This window comes from Bos indicus x Bos taurus, chromosome 25 (assembly GCF_003369695.1).
Source record: "Bos indicus x Bos taurus breed Angus x Brahman F1 hybrid chromosome 25, Bos_hybrid_MaternalHap_v2.0, whole genome shotgun sequence".
Taxonomy (NCBI): domain Eukaryota; kingdom Metazoa; phylum Chordata; class Mammalia; order Artiodactyla; family Bovidae; genus Bos; species Bos indicus x Bos taurus.
In genome coordinates, this window is record NC_040100.1 from 40,809,601 (window position 1) to 40,828,164 (window position 18,564).

Sequence of the window (18,564 nt, forward strand, 5' to 3'; positions counted from 1 at the left end):
TCCCGCAGCCTCTGGAAGGCTCTCGGGCTCTGCCTGGCGTCGCCGCCGAGTCGGGGCTCAGCGTCCAGTCCCCCGGCCATCGCCCGGGCCGCGGGGTGTCCGCAGAGGCCAGGCCCGAGCCGCGCGACCCGCACGTGGGGAGGGGGCGTCTCGGGAGGACGGAGCCAGAGGTAGGGGCGGAGCCAAGGAGCCGGGCGCGCGGCCGGCGCGGGCGCACCGAGGTCAGCGGCCGCAGGACGGGGACCCAGGCGTCCGGGAGGCGGCGCCAGGTGCCGCGCCCCCGCCTCACGCCCGCCGCCGCCGGCCCCCGCCCCCGGGCCGCCCCCCGCCCGTGACGCGCTCCCCGCCCCCTCCGCGCCGGGAGCCCGATCCCTAGCCGGAGCCCGAGGACTGCGAGGGGAGCGGGCGGCGGAGGAGGCGGCGGGGGAGGGCGGAGGAGGCGGCCGGTGCCGCGGGGCCGCCGCCGCCGCCTCGGAGCCGCGCCGAGCGCACGGAGCGCAGCCGCGTCGCTGCGGCCCCGGCCGCGCCATGGGGAAGGAGCAGGAGCTGGTGCAGGCAGTGAAGGCGGAGGACGTGGGGACCGCGCAGAGGCTGCTGCAGAGGCCGCGGCCCGGGAAGGCCAGTGAGTCCGGGGGGCGCGGGGGCGCTGGGGGCGGGCGGGAGCGGCGGCGCGCCCCGGGGCCGTCTCCAGCGCCGAGCCCCCCACCCCGCCCGGCGCCGGCCGCGGAGGGGGATGCTCTCGAGTCCCGGGGGGCGGGGCGGGGCCAGCAGCGCCCGGACCCTCGGTCCGCGCCCCCTGCGGCCAGCGCTGAAGGAGGGGCGGCCTCGAGCACCCGGCCGTCACCCCGAGCCCCGCAGCGGGCACCTGGCGGCATCCGCCTCCCTGGCCGCAGGCGTTCGCAAACGTCTCTCCCGCCTGCGATCCCCTCCCTTCCCGGGCTTCGGGCTGACAGCTGGAGGTCTCTGCTGGGCCTTTAAAGGGCGAGGCTGCTCCCCCCCACCACCACCACAACGCCATGGAGAGAAGGAGGGGCGCCTTGCGGTGAGGGGCGACTACAGGGCCGACAGTCTCTGTCAGACCCCTCCCCGCCCCTTGTTTAATAACAGGCTTGGCAGGGAGGGGGGGAAGGACCACGCTGGGGGTGTGGCTGCCCAGGCATGGCCGGCGGGGGGCCGTTTACCGGAGGGGGAGCCGAGGCCCAAGGTCGCCCAGCCCCAGGCAGGCTGAGTTGCCGGCAGGTGCCATCCTGGCCCTCTCTGGCTTCCCTGCTGGGAAAGGGGGCTGGGAGGGGAGGGGGTCTCCCACTGGCCTTCCTGAACTGGGGCTGTGGGCGCCTCGGGGGACGCTTAGGAGCTTGGAGCCCTGATTCTAGCACTCATCCCAGCTCAGCTCAGAGCCTCCCCCGGGACGCTGGGGATGGACGGAAGGGCGTGTGCGGCTGCGCACGTATGGCCGTGTCAGTGTGTCAGGGCACCTGTGAGGGCACCGGCTGGCCTCCTGTGGGTCGCAGGTGGGGTCTGAGTGGCCCACGCCCCATGCCGTCCCCTGGGACGGTGTGTAAGCGAGGGAAGCCCCCTCCCCTCTCTCCAGGCGAGATGCTGAGAACTAAGACGGCCCCTGGGGCAGTTGGGGAGCAGCTCCTTGAGCCCCAGGAAGACCCCTCCCACCGCAGCCCCGCCTGGCCGCTCCTTGTCTACCCTGTGCGGTTAGAGAGCTGCACTTGTGTGCTTCACAGGCACAGGCCGGCCCAGCCTTCCGTACCCGGGGCCCAGGGGCGGGCTGCCACTGAGGACCGGCTTCAGGGCCTCAGGGCCCAGAAAGGCAGGGCTTTCAGGCAGAGGCCGCCTCAGCTGAGCCTCAAAAGCAGGAGAAGGGATGAGAGGTGAAAGCAAGGCAAAGACTTCCACCTAGTGGCCAGCCAACCTTGGGTGCAGACAGCTCGGGTCTCCTCATCTGTGGGATGGGACCCTCAGTGGTCCCTGCCCCACAGCCTTGTTTTAAGAACAGTGAGAGTGTGCAGGGAGCCCAGGCCTTCGTGTGTTCTCAGGAAGGGCTAGTAGTGATAGTGTTGGTCACTCAGTCGTGTCAGACTCTTTGCCAGCCCATGAACTGTAGCCCCCCAGGCTTCTCTGGAAGGCTTCTCTGGGATCCATGGGATTCTCCACGCAAGAATACTGGAATGAGTTGCCATTCCCCTCTCCAGGGGCTTCTCCCGACCCAGGGATCAAACCTGAGTCTCCCGCATTGTAGGCAGATTCTTTACTGTCTGAGCCACCATGGCCATTTCCTAGACAGCCCAGGGCCGGTGCGTGGAGGAAGTGGGGGCGTCAGGTTTGGGAACTCCTCCTGTCTTCCACTCTGGCCCCCGGGGAGATATGTGGGGCTTTTACATCCACCTGTGTCCCCACGTGGATCTCTGCATTCGCCCCTGTGTGGCTTGGTCCCCGGGTAGGAGAGACACCTGCCCTGGCCCCTGAATCTGGGCTCTCTGACTCACAGGGGCGGGCGTAATAAATCAGATGGAGAAATCCCTCCATGAATTAGCTCAGTTGTCATGGCAACACTGGCCTGCTTTGGAGTAAGATGTATTTTGATTCAGCAAAGTACAGCTGGAGTTTGGGCCATGGGGTGGGGGGCATCCGGCCGTGCTCCCTGGGGCCCCCCAACTCTAAAGGTGTTCCCACGACCCTTGTTTCCACAGTCCCTTCCCGGCACTGACACCTTCACTTCAGCCCACCCCCCACCCAGCGTCACCCCGGGCTCTGGCGGCTCCCCCATCCCGCCTGAAGGGAGCCTCCGCTCATATGCACGGGCTGCCACCCTTAGCAGTCATCCTTGGAGGGAAGAAGAGACCGCTCTGCTTGGAAGGGAAGCTGCTGGGGTGGGGGCTGGCCTTCTGGGGTACGGGGATGCCCTGTCCTTCCTCCGGGCCCCGCCTCCCCTTTCTTCAGATTTACTGGAGACTACACGCAGGTGCTCCCATGCTCGCTCACCTTAGCCCCGGAGAGCTGCCCTCCAGCGCCTGGCTCGGTGCTGCCTGCCCTGGGGGCGTAGGGGGGCCTCGCCCTGCTGGAGGCCGCGGGGTACAGCCAGGCTGACATGGGAGCAGAGGAGGCCGAGGCCCCTCCCTGGAGGGCACGGATGTGGCCTGTGTGTGGCTTCCGTGGCTGGAGGAGTCCCTGGCAGGGAGGTGGAGGGAGGCTATGAGGACAGGGCGGAAGAGGGTCTGGGGTCATCTCCCCGGAGGCATCTGCAGCTGGAGTTTGCAACTGGCCTCCCAGGTTGGGGTGGTCGCAGGAGAACAATTAGAGGTGGGGGCCACAGGAGAGCCCGAGTTCTGGGGGTCAGGGGCCAGGTGCATGTCCCATGACCAGCGGTAAGCCATAGGACTTGGTGCCTTGTGGGAAGGGCGAGGAGCTCCTGGGACCTTCCGCTCTGTGCCCACAGCCCCCAGGCCTGGGCAGCCCTGCTCTGCACCAGCTTCACTCAGGACACCTGTCTCTGCAAGGTGCAGCCCCCAGCCCCAGGCAGGCTGCCGCTGTGGGGGCTTCCTGGATGCCCAGTGTCCCCATGGGGGTGCTCCAAGGCCTCAAGCCCACCTACATCCAGTTCCAGCACTTTGAGGAGACCAGCCCAGGGAGGGGGGAGATGACCTTACAAGCAGCCCCCCCCTCCTGTGGGGGGTGGTCCCCTTCCGGATGCAGACGCCTCCTCCCCACTAGTGTGTGTCACTTCTGGGCCTTGACCTCCAGCCCCTCTGAGACCTCAGCACCTGCGGGCGTGGCCGGGCCTCCGCCTCTGCTCGGAGCTCCTGGAGCAGCTGCCTGGGTGCCTGCTGCTGGAGGGAGAGTGAGCTGGCCCAGGGAGGCTCTGGGGAGAATCTGAGCCTGGCTACACTGGAACTAAGGGTATGGGGGCAGCAACATTAGAGTCGGGCAGAGCCTTCTGGCACGAGAAGGTGCTGAGCGCAGCCCTGAGTGCGGCGGGGGTCCCTAGTGGGCCACCAACGCCTGGCTCTGTTCAGCTATGCAGCAGGGACTGTGGCCCACCCGGCCGCATAGTTCACAGAGCCCAGTGCAGGACAAAAAGAGGGGCTGCCTTGTCTCTAGACAGCGGCGGCAGAGTGTCCACCCAGCGCGTGGCTGCTCTTGAGTGGCCACACGGGTCTCACACTTGAAGCCAGGCCTGGCAGGTGGATGGAGTATGTGGGATGAGGGTTCAGTTCAGTCACCAGGCACTGAGCGCCTCGTGTGTGCCCGGCACTGTGTTAGCTGAAAGGATACGGCAGTGAGCAAAGTAGACAAAAACCATGTCTTCTTGGAGCTTGTAATGTAGTGATGGAGGTGGACAATAAAAAAGGTAATGGGAGTTAAAGAGAAAAAGACACAGACACAGGACGGGGTGGGAGGTTACCATTTTATTTACTCATTGGAAAAGACCCTGATGCTGGGAAAGACTGAGGGCAGGAGAGGGGGGCGACAGAGGATGAGATGTCTCAAAAGACATGAGTTTGAGCAAACTCTAGGAGATAGCAAAGGACAGGGAAGCCTGGCGTGCTGCGGTCCATGGGGTTGCAAAGAGTCGGACATGACTGAGCAACTGAACACGAACAATTTTTAATATTATTTGACCACGCCTTGTGGCTTGCAGAATCCTTAGCTCCCCAACCAAGGACTGGACCTGGGCCTGAATCCTAACCACTGGACTCCCAGAGAACTCCCAGATAATTACCATTTTAGATGGGAGTGAGGAGGCTTTGACAAGCAGGTCTTGAATAAAGGCCTGGAGGATATGAAGAGGGAGTCATGGGAAGAGGGAAGAATAACGCCTGCCCTCTCCACATACACAGCTTGTGCAAAGGCCCTGTGGCAGCAGAGGCAGGTGTGTTGGAGTGCCGTCAAGGAGGCTCAGGTGACTTGAGCAGGGGTGAGGGGGAAGCGTGTCCAGCTTCGGCCTCTAACCCCAGTGAGACGGGAGCAGCAGGATCAGACGCGTGTCCTCGGGGGGCCCCACCGACCTCAGTGGGTGTGGAGGCGACAGGCTGGAAGTGGGGAGGCCAGTGGAGAGGAGGTGGCTGTGGTCCTTCGAGAGATGCTGACCTGGTGTGGGCTGGGGATGTTGCGACCGAGAAAGGATAGGATTCTGGGCGTGCTTTAAACGGGTTCTAAAGGCAGAGCCCACAGGATTTACCGATGAAGACATAAGGACCCAGGGCTGCCTCCAAGGTTTTGCCCTGGACCACCAGCGGCACTGGTGCAAACTGAGACAGACTCCAGCATCAGCCACGCGTCTGAGCGGGGCGGGGGCGGGGGTGGAGACGCCGCTGGTCCTGGAGCCTCTGCTCCTGGGCTATTGGCCGGAAGAGCCCCTCCCTGGGGAGGGTGGGGAGGAGCCCTGTGGAGCTGTGTCAGCAACGGCCACGTGCTGAGCCCTTGGACCTGCGAGGCCGGCCCGTTAGACCCTCCGAGCTCACGGCCCAGGCTACAGGGCTAGTAAGGGGCAGAGGCCTGTCTGATTCTGCGGGCCTTGTGGGCCACCGGGGGGCCTCACGCCCCACATCCAGCAGCTGAGAACCGAGGCTGGGGCGGCTGGGGCTGCCGTGGGTCACTAAGCGGCCCTGCAGCAGCCCCTCTGAGCCCCGACTCCCTCAGGCTCCTGCCCCCATCCCTGTCCTGGGCCTGGACAAAGGGGCTTCTGTCTTGCCAGCCCCTCCTTCACAGAGTGACTGACCCACAAATGGGTTATGTAACCATGGCCCAGACAGGCAGGGGATTGGCCCGAATCCGGCTGGACCTGAGCCCGTGGGGAGAGCATCGGTGGGCTCCGCTCCTCTGGCCGGCGCCCAGTGGAGGCCAGGACTGTGGAGGAGACCGGGGCGTCCGAGGGAGGGCTTCAGGCAGGCCGATGAGGGGGTCACTATCGCGTGGCTGCCCAGAGGCATGGGCCCACTTGTCGGCCTCCCCTTCCCGCCTGGCTGGATGGGGTGCATCCACACTGGCCAGGCCTGGGGCTGGAGCTGGGGGAGGCTGCACCCTGGAAGTGCGGCTCTCCCGCAGAGATACCCCTGTTTCCGGGTGTGGCAGGCCGCCCCCGGGCCCATCTGGGCCCTTCTGAGAGACAGATTGGGCTGGCTCTCTCCCTCCCACCATTGGCAGGGGCTCAGTCGGCGTCCCCAGGGAGGGCTTCGTGTGCACATGTGTGCGCCTGTGTGGGCGCCCAGCCCCGGCCTCTCAGACAGGTCCTGGCCCGGGGAAACCTCCCAGCATCTCAGTTCAGTGAGAAACTGAGGTCCGAAAGCTGGTACCTGGTGCTGGGTGCAGGGAGCACAGCGGAATGAATGAACGCTTCTAGACTGAAGCCCTAGATAGCTTTGGCTCTGAGCCTGCCAGAGAGCTAGCCAGCTGCTCTCGGGCTGCCTAGAGGGGGCTGGGCCCCAGGTGGGCCTCCTTCACCGTGTTTCCTCCCCCCCGCAGAACTCCTGGGCTCCACCAAGAAGATCAATGTCAATTTCCAAGACCCTGATGGGTGAGTTCTCAGCCCTGGGAGGCATCAGTCTGGTGTGGGGGTCAGGGACTCCTAGGGCAGGGGGGTGTCCGGCACCTGTCCACATGTGTCCATCACCCGTCGCAGCTTTTCAGCCCTGCACCACGCGGCCCTGAATGGCAACACAGAGCTGATCACCTTGCTGTTGGAGGCCCAGGCTGCTGTGGACATCAAGGACAACAAAGGCAAGGCCTGCCAGGCAGGACATGGCAGTGAGCGAAGTGGATAAAAACCACTGTCCTCTTGGAGCTTGTAAATTAGTGATGGAAGTGGACAGTAAAGGCCAGGGATCTTGGAGCCAGGGGCACAGGGGTTAAGATCAGAGCTTAACCCTGGAGGGACCCTGGAGGGCTCCATGGTCCCTCAACTGAGGTCAGCCTAGGGTCCTGGTCTGGGTCGAGGCAGCTTCTCGTGGGGTCAGCGTCCTGGAGGTCAGGGTTGGGGTCAGGGGCAGGGTCTAGCTCCAGCTCCCAACTTCCCCCGTCCACCCCCCCAGGCATGCGGCCTCTGCACTACGCAGCCTGGCAGGGCCGGAAGGAGCCCATGAAGCTGGTGCTGAAGGCGGGCTCAGCGGTGAACATCCCATCCGATGAGGGCCACATCCCCCTGCACTTGGCGGCCCAGCACGGTCACTATGATGTGGTAAGGACTGCCCCTGGGGGCGACAGGGCGCCTGGGGCAGCAGGAGCCTGATGGACACCCCCAGGCCTGACCGTGCCTGTGGTCCCTGCAGTCCGAAATGCTGCTGCAGCACCAGTCCAACCCCTGCATGGTGGACAACTCGGGCAAGACGCCCCTGGACCTGGCCTGTGAGTTTGGCCGCGTCGGGGTAAGTCTCCCCGGGGAGCTGAGTGCGACTCCATCTGCTCTGTCTTCTTCTCCTAGGGGCCTCCCACCCCGTTTCTTGGGCCCCCTACTCTTCACCCCTCCCTCCAGGTGGTCCAGCTGCTTCTGAGCAGCAACATGTGTACGGCCTTGCTGGAGCCCCGGCCAGGAGACACCACCGACCCCAACGGCACCAGTCCCCTGCACCTGGCAGCCAAGAACGGCCACATCGACATCATCAGGTATGGCCAGGGTGGGGGCGGGGTGAGGGGCTCTCTGCCTCGCGGTGCCTGCTCCTGGCTTGGCAGTAAGACCGGAGCGGCCGGGAAGCCATGGGGATGTGGTCAGGCCTCTGGTACAAGGGATGCCTCCAGCCACCCCCGTAGAGGATGCCCCAGTGGGGGCTAGGGAGTGGGCTTCTACAGCCTCCCAGCCTGTGCCACCTGCCAGGTGGGCCTGTGGTGACTCTCGGCGTCTCTGAGCCTCTGTCTCCCCATGTTCAAAGTGCGCATTGCAGCACTGCTTGTCCTGAGATGAGACAAGACCAGAATGTGAAGGATTTGCACTGGGAGGGGGACTCCTGCAAGTTCCTGGTCACTGGCGGAGGCCATCCTGTCGGGGAGGTGGGGTCGGGTTGGCTCATTCTGGGCCCCCAGGAGTCAGAGGCCGACTCGGGGTGCCGGGCCAGTGGACTCGCATGCAAGGCCCTGCCTGCTCCCCCTGCCACCCTGCCAGACTGCTGCTCCAAGCCGGCATCGACATTAACCGCCAGACCAAGTCCGGCACCGCCCTGCACGAGGCTGCACTCTGTGGGAAGACGGAGGTGGTTCGGCTGCTGCTGGATGTGAGTCGGGGCCAGGGTACAGGGTGCGGGTATCAGGCGAGGGCGGAGGGGGCTCCTGACAGGCCTCACTCTCTGGCACACGCAGAATGGGATCAACGCCCATGTGAGAAACACCTACAGCCAGACTGCCCTGGACATTGTGCATCAGTTCACCACCTCCCAGGCCAGCAAGGAGATCAAGCAGCTGCTGCGAGGTGGGCTTGGGCGGGGCCGGGAGGCTGGGGCAGGGCCGGGGCTGGGCCGGCTCACAGGACCGGGGGGTCTGCCACCTCCTGTGTCCCCAGAGGCCTCGGCGGCCCTGCAGGTCCGGGCGACCAAGGATTACTGCAACAACTATGACCTGACCAGCCTCAACGTGAAAGCTGGGGACATCATCACAGTAAGGACGGTCCGGGGCTGCTGGAGCAGGGCTGAGAGGGACCTGGGATGCTGCCCCCAACGCCTGGCAAGAACTGGGGGGGCCCAGGCCACCCATCCACTTGACCCAGAGGGGAGTCCCTCCGAGTGTGTTCCCCTCACCTTATCCATTGACCCAGAGGGGAGTCCCTCGGAGTGTGCTCCCCTCGCCTTATCCATTGACCCAGAGGGGAGTCCCCCTGAGCATGCTCCCCTCACCTTATCCATTGACCCGGAGGGGAGTCCCCCCTGAGTGTGCTCCCCTCACCTTATCCGGCCAGGTCCTTGAGCAGCACCCAGATGGTCGCTGGAAGGGCTGTATCCATGACAACAGGACAGGCAATGACCGTGTGGGCTACTTCCCATCTTCCCTGGGCGAGGCCATCGTCAAGCGAGCAGGCAAGTCCAGCCCAGGCCAGAGGCTCGTGGCCAGACAGGAGCATGTACACGGTGTGCTGCGGGCTGGGCTGGGGCCATGAGCTCCCGCCATCACTGGGTGTGAGGTCCGGGATTTGTCCTGCCAGCTCTCTTATCCGGGTCCCCAGACCTGGTCCTTCATTGATTCAGCAGACACTGCACGCCAGGCTCGAGGAATAGACGATCACCCAAATGGCCTCGTTCCTGCTCTCAAGGAGCTTGCCCTGGGCGGAGGGGAGCACAGGACAGTGAAGTCGGCATGGAGGGAAATGTGCCGACCAGTGACCCAGACATTGCAGATGGAGACATGCTTCAGACAGTGGACGGACAAGGCCCTGAGAAGTGGGAGGGAGCAAGCTGCAGGCGGCGACTTTGGGGTAGCGGGAACCACACATGCAGAGACGCTCAGGCAGGGCAGAGTGTGACCTGTGTGAGGGTCCAGAGCCCAGGGCGGCTGACTTGGTGACAGAGCGAGGGGCATAGGAAGCCACAGGGCTGTGGAATGGCTTCAGGTGGGGTATGGGTGTGACGGGCTTATCCTGTACAGAGGACATGGAGGTTGACAGGCCGGTGAGAGGGCAGAGGGGGGCCAGCTAGGAGGTGTGGTCGGTCAGTCCACCCAAGGTCATCAAGTGCCCTGGCCCCAGGCTCCTGGGGACCTCTTCCCCCTGCTCCCCTATCAGAGGGGTTTGTACCCTCCTGCGAACCCCCACCTCCACATACTGGACCACTGGCAGAATAGCCTGGCCTGCACCCCGCTCTGCCCTGCTCTCCTGCTCGCCAGTGTCCAGGGTTGGGAGGGGTCTTCTGAGGGTCTCTCAGCTCCTTGGAGACAGCCGGGGAGGAGGAGCTGGCGCTGAGCCTCCCGGCCTGTGTGCGCGTGTGCACACATGCGTGTGTCTCTGTGTGCATGTGCATGTGTGTGTACGCATGTGTGTGCCTGTGTGCACCTCTGTGCATGTGTGTCTACGTGTGCACGTGTGTCTGTGTGTGCACGGGACTGTGTGTATGCATGCATGTGTGCATGTGTGTGTGCGTGTCTGGCCTCTACTCTACGCAGGCCCTGGAGCCGGTCCAGGGCTCAGGGCAGCTGTGCTCGGCCTGCAGGTCCCCGAGCAGGTGCTGAACCAAGTCCACCCCAGGGAGGCAGCTCCGCGGGGCCCACTGTGCCCCCGAGGAGATCTGGGTGCTGAGGAAGCCTTTTGCAGGTGGGTGGGGGGCCTTGGGGGGAGGCGGTGGGGTGGAGTGGGGCGGGTGGCGGCTGACCTTGTTCTGTCCTGTGGGCAGGCGGGGACCGCAGCGGCAGCTTGAGCAGCGCGGCTGGGGGCCGGAGCGTCGGGGGCCACACCCTGCACGCTGGCTCTGAAGGGGTCAAGGTAGGTGGGGTGGCAGCAGGGCCGGGGTGCCTGGGTCCGGAGCAGCACTGGTCAGCCAGCCTGTCTGGGTTCCAGCTCCTGGCAACGGTGCTCTCCCAGAAGCCAGTGTCCGACTCCAGCCCCGGGGACAGCCCGGTCAAGCCTCCGGAGGGCCCTGCAGGTAAGGGCAAGGACACGGCACTGCTGGCTGGGTGCGGAGGTAGCCCCCAGGCAGCCCTCACCCCTCCAAACCCTCTCGTCCCTAGCTGCGACCCGGGCCCAGCCTCCAGCAGCCCACGCGGGGCCGGGCTATGGGGAGCAGCCACCCAAGAAGCTGGAGGCAGCATCCGAAGGCAAGGTACAGGGCCAGGGCAGCTGCAGGGGCGGGGGCCGGGGAAGCCCACCTGGCTGGGCCACAGCACGGCCAGCACCCTCGATGGGCCAGGCCCGTCCTTCTGTTGGTCTGTCAGTCTGTGTGCGTAGCTGTTGTCTCTTGTGCAGGCTGTGCGTGTAAGCCAGTGTGTGTAAAAGTGTGACAGTGTGAGGCGAGTAGGGGGTGTGTTTGTGTGTGGCTAGTGTGACTGCAGTCTGGGCATGGGTGCACCTGTGTGTGCATGTGGAGGGTGTGGGTGCGAGACGAGTGGAAGCGTATGTGGGGGTGAGTCGGGTCCATGTGCGTGCACCTGCGTGCTAGGGCAGGCGTGAACTGCTGGCTGAGTCCTCCTGCGTCCCCCCCAGGCAGAGCCCACCTCCCGCGTGGGCGGCAGCAGTCAGTGGCCCCTCCTGAGGCCCCATTCCCAGAGCCCCTGTCACGGGCCACATGGCTGGGTGGCCCTGGTCCAGGAAAGGGGGGCGGTCGGGGAGGCCTGTGATGTGGACGGCGGCGGGACCCTCCTGGTGGAGATCACAGCAGGCAGCCGACACGTAGGACGACGCGGAGACAGCGGAGCCCTGGACTCAGAGGGAGGAGCACCCGGCCAGGCTGACGGGGGCCTGGCGGCTGCAGACGGCCCAGCAGACGGCAGCTCGCGCCGCGTGGTCTTCGGCTGAGCAGAGAAGGAGGCGCTGCGGTGGCTGGGTGCACGCCTGGCTGGGGGGGCAGGTGGGCGAGCCTGCAGCGGGTGCCTTGTGTCTTCCAGGGCGCCGAGGCTGTCAGCCAGTGGCTTGCCACGTTCCAGCTGCAGCTCTACGCCCCCAACTTCATCAGCGCCGGGTACGACCTGCCCACCATCAGCCGCATGACCCCCGAGGTGAGGTGCCCAGAAAGCTGCCCACCATCTGGCTCGGAGATGGGCCCCCAGCCTCTGGCTAACAGGCAGCTCCTCTACCCAGGACCTCACTGCCATCGGGGTCACCAAGCCCGGCCACAGGAAGAAAATCACTGCGGAGATCAGTGGTCTGAGCCTCCCGGACTGGCTGCCCGAGCACAAACCTGTAAGGCCCCCTGCACCCTGGTGGCCAAGCCCAGGAGGGGCAGACCGACAGACGGACAGATAGCCACGGCCCTCCCCTGCCTTCTGGGGAGCCCAGTGAGAGGACAGCGGAGGGTGTCCTCTGTTCGTCTGTCAGGGGCCCCTGGGCCAGCCTCCCCGGGCAGGGGCCGGGGTAACCTCCTCTGAAGGCTGTTCGGGCAAGGGGAGCCTGGAGCCTGGAGCATCCCCGTCTCTACTACACACTTGCCACTCAGGGATGTTGGCACCACCCAGCGCCCTGCAGTGCTGCCCGATGCACGCCCACCAGACACCGCAGGGGGCTGCCACACACCCAGGCACATGCACAGGGAGGGTGTGTGTGAGCACAGGCCTCAGCACGCAGACCGCATGCGTGCACTGAACACATGCCCAGTGCCCACCGATGGCCACACTGGCCTCGGCCTGTGCTGTCATGCATGGGTGCCCTGCGGAGGCACAGGCTCCGGGATGGGAGAGGGGGACCTGGGGCCTGTCCCATCTGCACCGCCTCTCTGGGCCTCTGGCTCCCACCGTCCAGGAGGGAGATGCTGTGGCCACCGAGGGCCCCCAGGGTGGGACAGGCGGGTGCACACGCCTCACCCACACTGCCTGCCTCGCCCCACTCAGTCCATGGCTCAGGGGTCCTCCCAGCCAGCTCGCCCGGGTCCCAGGGGCTTCACTCTGCTTGCTCACCCAGGCGGTGACCGAGTGCTGTGTTGGTGTGTGAGTGATGTCCAGCTGGGAATGTGGATAGGTGGATCCCGGTCAGGGGGCCACTGGCTGGTTCTGGGTGAACTCCATCACGGATACTTGCACAGGCGTGTGACAAGGCTGTGTGACGTGTGGCTGAGGATGGTGGGGAAATGATGAGAGGGCGTGAGTGTGACTCAGGGGTGTCAGTGCCATGGATGACTGGGGTGCAAGCTATGCGTATACCTGTTGCTGGTCGGCGATGCTGTGTGTCTGCGTCCGTGACGCGTGAGGTGTGTCCACGTGGGTGCCGTCCCCAGGGCTGCCTGGCCTGCCTGGCAGGTGAGGAACCGCCTTCCTCCCCCTCCCCCCGAGGGCATCCCACGGAGAGGGTCACGCCTCTGTGTGTGTCTGCCTGTGTCCGCACGTGTGTGTGCGCTGGCCTTGGCTGTGCTGTCAAGGCTGTGCTGACCCCTCCGGCCTGTCCATTTGTCCTTCCGTCTCTCTGTGCCGGGCTGGCCCGGTGCCCACCCCTCCACCAGCTCCGAGCAGCAGGCAGGGTATGGGCAGCCAGCTTGGGCTGCCCTCTGTGTCCCCCGCCCCGTAGGCAAACCTGGCCGTGTGGCTGTCCATGATCGGCCTGGCGCAGTACTACAAGGTGCTGGTGGACAACGGCTACGAGAACATTGACTTCATCACGGACATCACTTGGGAGGACCTGCAGGAGATCGGCATCACCAAGCTGGGTGAGGCCCCGCCCCGCCCCGCCCCGCCCCGCCCTCCTTGTGCTCCCGGGCCTGACCTGCGCCCCGCCCCAACTCAGGCCACCAGAAGAAGCTGATGCTGGCCGTGCGGAAACTGGCGGAGCTGCAGAAGGCAGAGTACGCCAAGTACGAGGGGGGACCCTTGCGCCGGAAGGCACCGCAGTCGCTGGAGGTGATGGCCATCGAGTCGCCACCCCCACCCGAGCCTGCCCCGGCTGACTGCCAGTCTCCGAAGATGACCACCTTCCAGGACAGCGAGCTCAGCGGGGAGCTGCAGGCGGCCTTGACCGGCCCGGCCGAAGGGGCTGCTGCTGCCACCGCCCCGGCTGAAAAGCCGGCCAACCACCTGCCGCCCACCCCGAGGGCCTCAGGGCGGCAGGAGCCCAGCCTGGGGGGGAGGGCGCGGCACATGAGCAGCTCCCAGGAGCTGCTGGGCGATGGGCCCCCGGGACCCAGCAGCCCCATGTCACGGAGCCAGGAGTACCTGCTCGATGAGGGGCCGGCCCCCGGCACCCCTCCCAAGGAAGCCCGGCCCAGCCGCCACGGCCACAGTGTCAAGCGGGCCAGCGTGCCCCCGGTGCCCGGCAAGCCTCGGCAGGTCCTGCCGCCAGGGGCCAGCCACTTCACGCCCCCCCAGACACCCACGAAACCCCGGCCAAGCTCCCCGCAGGCCCTGGGGGGGCCTCATGGCCCAGCGCCAGCCACAGCCAAGGTGAAGCCCACCCCTCAGCTGCTGCCGCCCACGGAGCGACCCATGTCCCCCCGCTCGCTGCCTCAGTCGCCCACTCACCGCGGCTTCGCCTACGTGCTGCCCCAACCGGTGGAGAGTGAGGCTGGGCCGGCTGCCCCAGGGCCTGCACCTGCAGCCGTGCCCACGCCGGTGCCCACGCTGTGCCTGCCGCCCGAGGCCGACGCAGAGCCAGGGAGGCCCAAGAAGCGCGCCCACAGCCTGAATCGCTACGCAGCGTCGGATAGCGAGCCGGAGCGGGACGAGTTGCTGGTGCCGGCCGCCGCCGGGCCCTACGCCACGGTCCAGCGGCGCGTGGGCCGCAGCCACTCGGTGCGGGCGCCTGCCGGCGCAGACAAGAACGTCAACCGCAGCCAGTCCTTTGCCGTGCGGCCGCGGAAGAAGGGGCCGCCCCCACCCCCACCCAAGCGCTCCAGCTCCGCCATGGCCAGCGCCAACCTGGCCGATGAGCCGGCGCCAGACGCGGAGACTGAGGGGGCCGGGGCTGAGGACGGCCGGCTGGGGGTCCGGGCGCAGCGCCGGCGGGCCAGTGACCTGGCTGGCAGCGTGGACACAGGAAGTGCCGGCAGCGTGAAGAGCATCGCAGCCATGCTTGAGCTGTCATCCATAGGGGGTGGGGGCCGGGCAGCCCGTAGGCCCCCTGAGGGCCATCCCATGCCTCACCCTGCCAGCCCAGAGCCAGGCCGGGTGGCCACGGTGCTGGCCTCAGTGAAGCACAAGGAGGCCATTGGACCTGACGGCGAGGTGGTGAACCGGCGCCGCACACTGAGCGGGCCCGTCACGGGACTCCTGGCCACTGCTCGCCGGGGTTCCGGAGAGCCAGCGGGGCCTGCAGACCATGGCCAGTTGGTGGAAGAGGGTGCCGCCCGGCAGCGGCCCCGAGGTCCAGCCAAGGGCGAGGCGGGTGCAGAGGGCCCGCCCCTAGCCAGGGTGGAGGCCAGTGCCACCCTCAAGAGGCGCATCCGGGCCAAGCAGAGCCAGCAGGAGAACGTCAAGTTCATCCTAACTGAGTCTGACACGGTCAAGCGCCGGCCCAAGGTCAAGGAGCGGGAGGCAGGTCCCGAGCCTCCCCCACCACCGCTGTCCGTGTACCAGAATGGAACGGGCACTGTGCGCCGCCGGCCAGCCTCTGAGCAGGCTGGGCCCCCAGAGCTGCCCCCGCCACCCCCGCCTGCTGAGCCCCCGCCCTCTGACCTCATGCACCTGCCCCCGCTGCCCCCGCCGGACAGCGATGCCCGGAAGCTGGCCAAGCCACCTGTTTCTCCCAAGCCCATTCTGGCTCAGCCCGTGCCCAAGATCCAGGGCTCACCCACACCTGCTTCCAAGAAGGTGCCGCTGCCAGGTCCCAGCAGCCCAGGTAGGTGCAGGAAGCCAGCTGGGGAGGGGTCCCACACCACGGTCTGCAGGGTTTTCTGCTTCTTGGATCTGATGAAGGCCAGAGGGAGTGGGGTGGGAAGGTATCTTCAGACTCCCTCATCCAGCTGCCCCGGACCATCAGCCCAGAGCTGGGACAGTTGTCTTTAGGTCCTCAGTGGAGGAGGCACAGGTGCATAAATAGCAGCACCTATGGAAGGAGGACAGGCCCAGGAGGCCGGAGGGTTCGGGGGGACTCTGACATGGCTGTAGAGTGACCCCAGCACGGGAGGGAGGGGAGAGGCTTCCAGACAGAAAGGTCAGAGGTGCAAAGTCCCTGTGACATTCAAGCAACGGAAGGGCCAGTGGCTACAACAGGCCACACCTGGAAGGGGATGGAGGTGGAATGAGGATGGGTCGGGGTTTGGAAGCAGTGACCCAAACAGGTGTGCGCAGGGAAGCGCCCCCCCCCCCCCTCCCCCCGCCGCCACAGCCTCAGGGAGACCCAGTGGGGAGGGGCACGGAGAGCTGGAGCTGAAGCCGGGCTTGCAGTGCAGAGGGCGTTGTTTTCGCTCCCGGTTGCGAAGCAGGGCCCTTGGGCAGTGTTTAGGCAGGGCTTGGGTAGGGACGGGCAGCGCGCGATTTGCGCGCGCCGCGCGACCTCCCACCCCGGTGCGAATCTCCTCCTCCCCGCAGAGGTGAAGCGTGCGCACGGCACGCCGCCGCCCGTGTCTCCCAAGCCGCCGCCACCGCCCACGGCGCCAAAGCCGGCCAAAGCCGCGGCGGGGCTGCAGTCGGGCAGTTCCAGCCCGTCGCCCGCGCCCTCGCCGGCGCGCCAGCAACCCGCCGCCCTCGCCAAGCCGGCCAGCACGCCGCCCGCGCTGAGCGCCAGCCCCGCCAGCCCCGCCAGGCCGCCGTCGCCCGGTGCGCCCGCGCTGCACGTGCCCGCCAAGCCGCCACGCGCTGCCGCCGCGGCTACAGGGCCCCCAGCTGCGCCCGACGGCGCCTCGCCGGGGGACAGCGCCCGGCAGAAGCTGGAGGAGACGAGCGCGTGCCTGGCGGCGGCGCTGCAAGCCGTAGAAGAGAAGATCCGGCAGGAGGACGCGCAGGGCTCGCGGTAGGTGCAGGACCGGGTGCGGCCTGCGCGAGGCCGAGGCTGCCGCTCACCTGTAGGCTGCCTTGTGGGGGCGGGATCGAGTCGCGCCGGAGAGGCGTGGCCTTTGAACTAGCCCCGCCCCATACCGCGGGGCGGGGCCCGGCATGGGCGGGGTCTCTGAGAGGGGCCCGGTCCCCCAGAGGCGGCCGCGCGTGGGGCGGGGCCTGGGCTGGCAGACGTCATGGGGGCGTGGCCTTGAATTAGCCCTGCCCCATGCTGCGGGGCGGGACCAGAATGGGCGGAGAGGGGTCTGGCCATGAGTTGGGCGGTCAGCCCTCGTGGGCGGGGGAGGGCCGTGGTGTCCGCGAGGGGGCGGCCTTCGCGCGGAGGGGCGGAACGCCCTGCTCCGGGCCTTCCTGCTCACTCCGCGCCCGGCCGCAGCCCCTCGGCCGCGGAGAAGAGCACCGGCAGCATCCTGGACGACATTGGCAGCATGTTTGACGACCTGGCCGACCAGCTGGACGCCATGCTGGAGTGACGCGGCCGCCCACGTCGGGCCCGCACGCTGACCTTTACCTCAGGATGGGCACCTCTGGGCGCGGCGTGAGCAGGCAGGCGGGCGGGGTCGCGAGGGCGGGGCGCAGGGGGCCGGGCGCGAGGCTCCTGCACAAGCACAACTCCTGCCGCCGGGCCCAGCCCGGACGACTGCCTGGCCGGGGGACCCAAGGGCTCTGGTCAGATGCTGCTGCCCCCTCCCCGTGCAATAACTGCTGGGCCGCCTGTCCCCACCGCCAGGCTCTGCCCGCCGTGGTGCGGGAGGGGCCGCTCCTGAACCCCCGCCCAGAGCCCCGGTTGGGCCCACCCTCGGGGGCAGTGGGCAGGGGGCAGCCACTGTAGCCCCCTCCCCAGTCTGGGGCAGAGCACAGGCCTATGCCCAGCACAGAACTGCCCGATGGGGACCTCTGCCAGCCGCTCCTGCGCAGCACAAGGGGCTGGGTTGGGCCCCCTGCCCCACAGCACCTCTCCCTCCCCCCCCCCCCAGAATATAAGCTATCGAAGAGTATTAATTTATTGGGAATGAGCTAAGGCAGATTTCCCCAGAGATACAAAAAGGTATAACTTTAACAAATATATATTTAAAGAAAGAAAAAATATTATTGATTCTATAGAAAACCATTTACCAACTGTAAGGACGCTGGAGTCTAGTTCAAGACAAAAGCTGTCAAGAGGCCCTGGCCATCTGTCTGTCTATCCGTTCCTCCCTCGGTCCCAGAGTGGCCAGATCCCTGGCCCAGTAGCACAAACAGGCTGGGGTCCGAGGAGGGGTCCGTGCTCTGCCAGGGCCTCCCCTCTGACCTCTCTCCTAACTTCTCTGCGTCTGAAGAACCTGAAGGATGTGCCTTGCTCGCCGCTAGGCTGTGTCCTCCGTTTGGTGGAGACAGTGGGCAGGGTTCCACCTCTCTCTGGGGTGCTGGTGTGAGGGTGCCCCTGGGTTCCAAGGGAGCTGTGTGCACAGCGTGGGTGTGTCAGCCGGGTGACAGCAGTGGGTGAAGGGCGTGCATGCCAGGCTGTGTGTGGTACATGCGAGGGTATGCCCGACCCTCCCTCCCGGGGGCCCCAGCTGGCCCCACACAGCCAGCCCGCCGCGCCCCCGCTCCCAGACGCTCTGCTTGTGGGCCGAGGCCGTGTCGTGTGGCCCTTCTCGCCTTCTCTCTCCTCCCCCACTCCAAAAAAGTACTGACTGGCCTCCTCTGTTGTGTTTGCTGATCCACATGTGTTGGGCACAACTTTGACATTTCTTAAAAAAGAGAATTAAAAACGCCGAAAACCAGCGACTGTGATTCGGGTGGGTGGAGGGGTTCTGCCTAGGTGGTATCTGGGCATGTGGGGCCCCTCCCAGCAGTCACGTGCTAACACGTCCCCAGGTGGGTGGCCCGGACCAGGGCTAGCAGGTGGGGAGGGGGGTCCGGGCAGGGAGCTACTGTCAGCTGTCAATAAACAGAAAACGGAGCTGCCTTTTTTTTGGTGGGGGGTTGCATATTGGGGCAAGTGGGGGGCTTGCCTGTTCCTGGCAGGGGGAA

General features: G+C 66.4%; 1 protein-coding gene and 1 long non-coding RNA gene across 2 annotated transcripts; one reads left to right on the forward strand and one right to left on the reverse strand.

Moving 5' to 3' along the window:
• The first annotated feature begins 454 nt into the window (after nucleotides 1-454).
• On the forward strand, nucleotides 455-18,493 carry CASKIN1 (CASK interacting protein 1). Its single transcript, XM_027528097.1, is given in 21 exon segments — nucleotides 455-622; nucleotides 6,475-6,526; nucleotides 6,632-6,729; nucleotides 7,041-7,186; nucleotides 7,278-7,373; nucleotides 7,481-7,611; nucleotides 8,105-8,213; nucleotides 8,299-8,407; nucleotides 8,498-8,592; nucleotides 8,891-9,008; nucleotides 10,134-10,199; nucleotides 10,202-10,234; nucleotides 10,314-10,402; nucleotides 10,478-10,562; nucleotides 10,648-10,739; nucleotides 11,521-11,631; nucleotides 11,714-11,815; nucleotides 13,130-13,268; nucleotides 13,346-15,391; nucleotides 16,084-16,504; nucleotides 16,925-18,493. Coding segments are annotated over 21 exon segments (4,329 nt in total). The 5' UTR covers nucleotides 455-528; the 3' UTR covers nucleotides 17,022-18,493.
• On the reverse strand, nucleotides 4,404-10,379 carry LOC113883923. The gene is made up of 3 exons (XR_003508767.1): nucleotides 10,293-10,379; nucleotides 8,878-9,250; nucleotides 4,404-6,736 (listed from the first exon to the last, which is right to left on the reverse strand). It is a non-coding gene; the product is annotated as an uncharacterized LOC113883923 (long non-coding RNA).
• Nucleotides 18,494-18,564: the final 71 nt, after the last annotated feature.